Below are 2,132 nucleotides of genomic sequence, written 5' to 3'. Positions count from 1 at the left end.
AGACCCACCCGACACTGCCCGAGACACTGGTACGGTGTCCACGGAGGGGTCACAAGGGTCACCTCCAATTATCCGAACCAGGTCTGGCAGACCTGTCATCAAGCCAGAAAGACTGGACTTGTGAAGCTTGAAAAAAAAAAAACAGGAAGGTTGTATGATGTTATGTTGAATAATATGTGTTGAAATGTTGTGTGATGTTATGTTAAATGGTATAATTGGTGATTCAACTTTTTTGTATTTTGGATCTGGTGATGTAAGGAGGGAAGTTTAAAAACAACCAGAAATGTGTTACAGGATGATTTCTGTGGCCTGCAGTTTAAGTTAAAGATGGCCAAAACATATGAGGGATTGATAAGGTTAACTTCTTAAAGGCAAGAATGTGTTACACAGTGTTCAGCATTATTGTGTAAGTTTCCCTAATGAATCTATGGGAAGTAAATGTTATGGGGATAAGGTTAACTGTTCCATATTAATGAAGAGGTTGTTCAATACTTAACAATTCTAAGAAGGGGAGATGTGGTGTAATCCATGTGTGAACATATGCCAAGACGCTAGAGGGAGCGGTCTTGCTTCAGAACACGCCTGTCCCATTATGATTCTCAAGTGTCTGAGGACCAGTTCAACAGTATTACAATAAAGAGAAGTCACGTCTAACCCGGTCTCGTCATTCAGATATTTTATAAAGAACCCTAACTCGACAGAAAACAGTCAAATTTTATTTTTGTTATAGTGCTAAACATCAATGTTAACTAGGCAACAGCACAAAGTCCCCTTCCGTCCATCAGAGTTTAACTAGTTACATATAATTAGGCCTACAGTTGATTGCAGTTAAGGACAGCACAGTGAATCTGATGGATATGTTCAATTATATAATCTCGCATTTTGCCGTCCGGAATCCCCATTCAATGCCACGTGGATATAGCCTACACTAGGCTACTGTAACGTAAGTCATAGTCTACTTTGTTCTGCTAATCTGTCATTGTTTGTAAATTCATGTTCATTTGATTTAAAATGGTCAGCATAAAGGCTGGGAACAGTCACTTGCGCTAACGTGGAGAGAGAGGGGGGAGAGGGTGACGCTGCTGACCGACCTGCACTTGCTTGTAGGCTACTGTAGCCTAGTCAGCTGGCGCATGCTGTTACATTATGTCTTTCAGTTGGCTGATAGAAATCAGTCTTTCCACACTCAATATCCTACGTAGTCTTTGTGTTTTATGCTTGTAAAAGTAGTAGGATTTTAATAGCGTCGTCCGCCGGTGGTCACTCTATTTTTTATTTTTTTTTTGAAACCGTGGGCACCGTGCGGTTGCCCACTACCCCGTTCCGTGACATGCAAACCGTACGGTCTCGGTTTGCAACGCAAACCGTACCATGCCTAATTGCATGTATTGGGCTGTTGGGCCCTTTCAGACGACTTTGTCCCGGGCCCTGCCAAAGCTGTCAGCGGCCCTGTGTGTGACATGTGCAGAGCGTGTGTGTTATATGATGTGCAGGCCTGTGTGTGTGTTACATCTGCGTGTGTGTGTGTGTGTGTGTGTGTCTTGTCTCTCATAGTGAGTATATGTGTGTCATGTGTGTTTGTGTATATTGAGTGTATGTGTAGTGTGTATTACAAGCTGTGTGTGTTATATAATGTGGCGCAGTGTGTGTGTTAGTGTTACACGTGTGTGTGTGTGTGTGTGTGTGTGTGTGTTACACGTGATTCTCTCTCTCTCTCTCTGTGTGTGTGTGTGTGTGTGTGTGTGTGTGTGTGTGTGTGTGTGTGTGTGTGTGTGTGTGTGTGTTACACGTGTGTGTGTGTGTGTGTGTGTGTGTTTGTGTGTGTGTGTGTGTGTTACGTGTGTGTGTGTGTGTTACCTGTGCTGATGTGTCTGTGGCCACGGGTGGTGTGGGGAGGGGCTTAGGAGTCTGATTCAGGCTCTGCGGGGGGTTGTGCGTAGCAACGGGGGCGGAGCTTGATGTGGCTGCGGCCTGCTGAGGAGCGGGGCTGGATGGAGGCCGAGGGGTGGGGGTTGACTAGGGGTGTGCAAAAAAAACAGAACAATTATAGAGAACATCATCAGACAATCTTAGATGACACCATACTGTGTCACCTAGCCATTATTAGATGAAATCATACTATGTCACCTAGC

At 44.5% G+C, this 2,132-nt stretch overlaps 1 protein-coding gene across 1 annotated transcript in view; it reads right to left on the bottom strand.

The window, feature by feature from the left end:
• Positions 1 to 288: 288 nt before the first annotated feature.
• LOC134465275 (E3 ubiquitin-protein ligase TRIM63-like) overlaps positions 289 to 2,132 on the bottom strand; it is a 33,408-nt gene continuing 31,564 nt past the window's right edge. The window contains exons 10-11 of the mRNA XM_063218853.1: positions 1,858 to 2,016; positions 289 to 309 (exon numbers count right to left, since the gene is read on the bottom strand). Coding sequence (XP_063074923.1) covers positions 289 to 309; positions 1,858 to 2,016 — 180 coding nt within the window. The remainder of the gene's footprint in view (positions 310 to 1,857; positions 2,017 to 2,132) is intronic.

The sequence above is a fragment of the Engraulis encrasicolus genome, chromosome 2, assembly GCF_034702125.1.
Source record: "Engraulis encrasicolus isolate BLACKSEA-1 chromosome 2, IST_EnEncr_1.0, whole genome shotgun sequence".
In the NCBI taxonomy this organism is placed as follows: domain Eukaryota; kingdom Metazoa; phylum Chordata; class Actinopteri; order Clupeiformes; family Engraulidae; genus Engraulis; species Engraulis encrasicolus.
The sequence above is the reverse complement of the archived record's forward strand: the minus strand, read 5'-3'. Positions and strand labels throughout refer to the sequence as shown.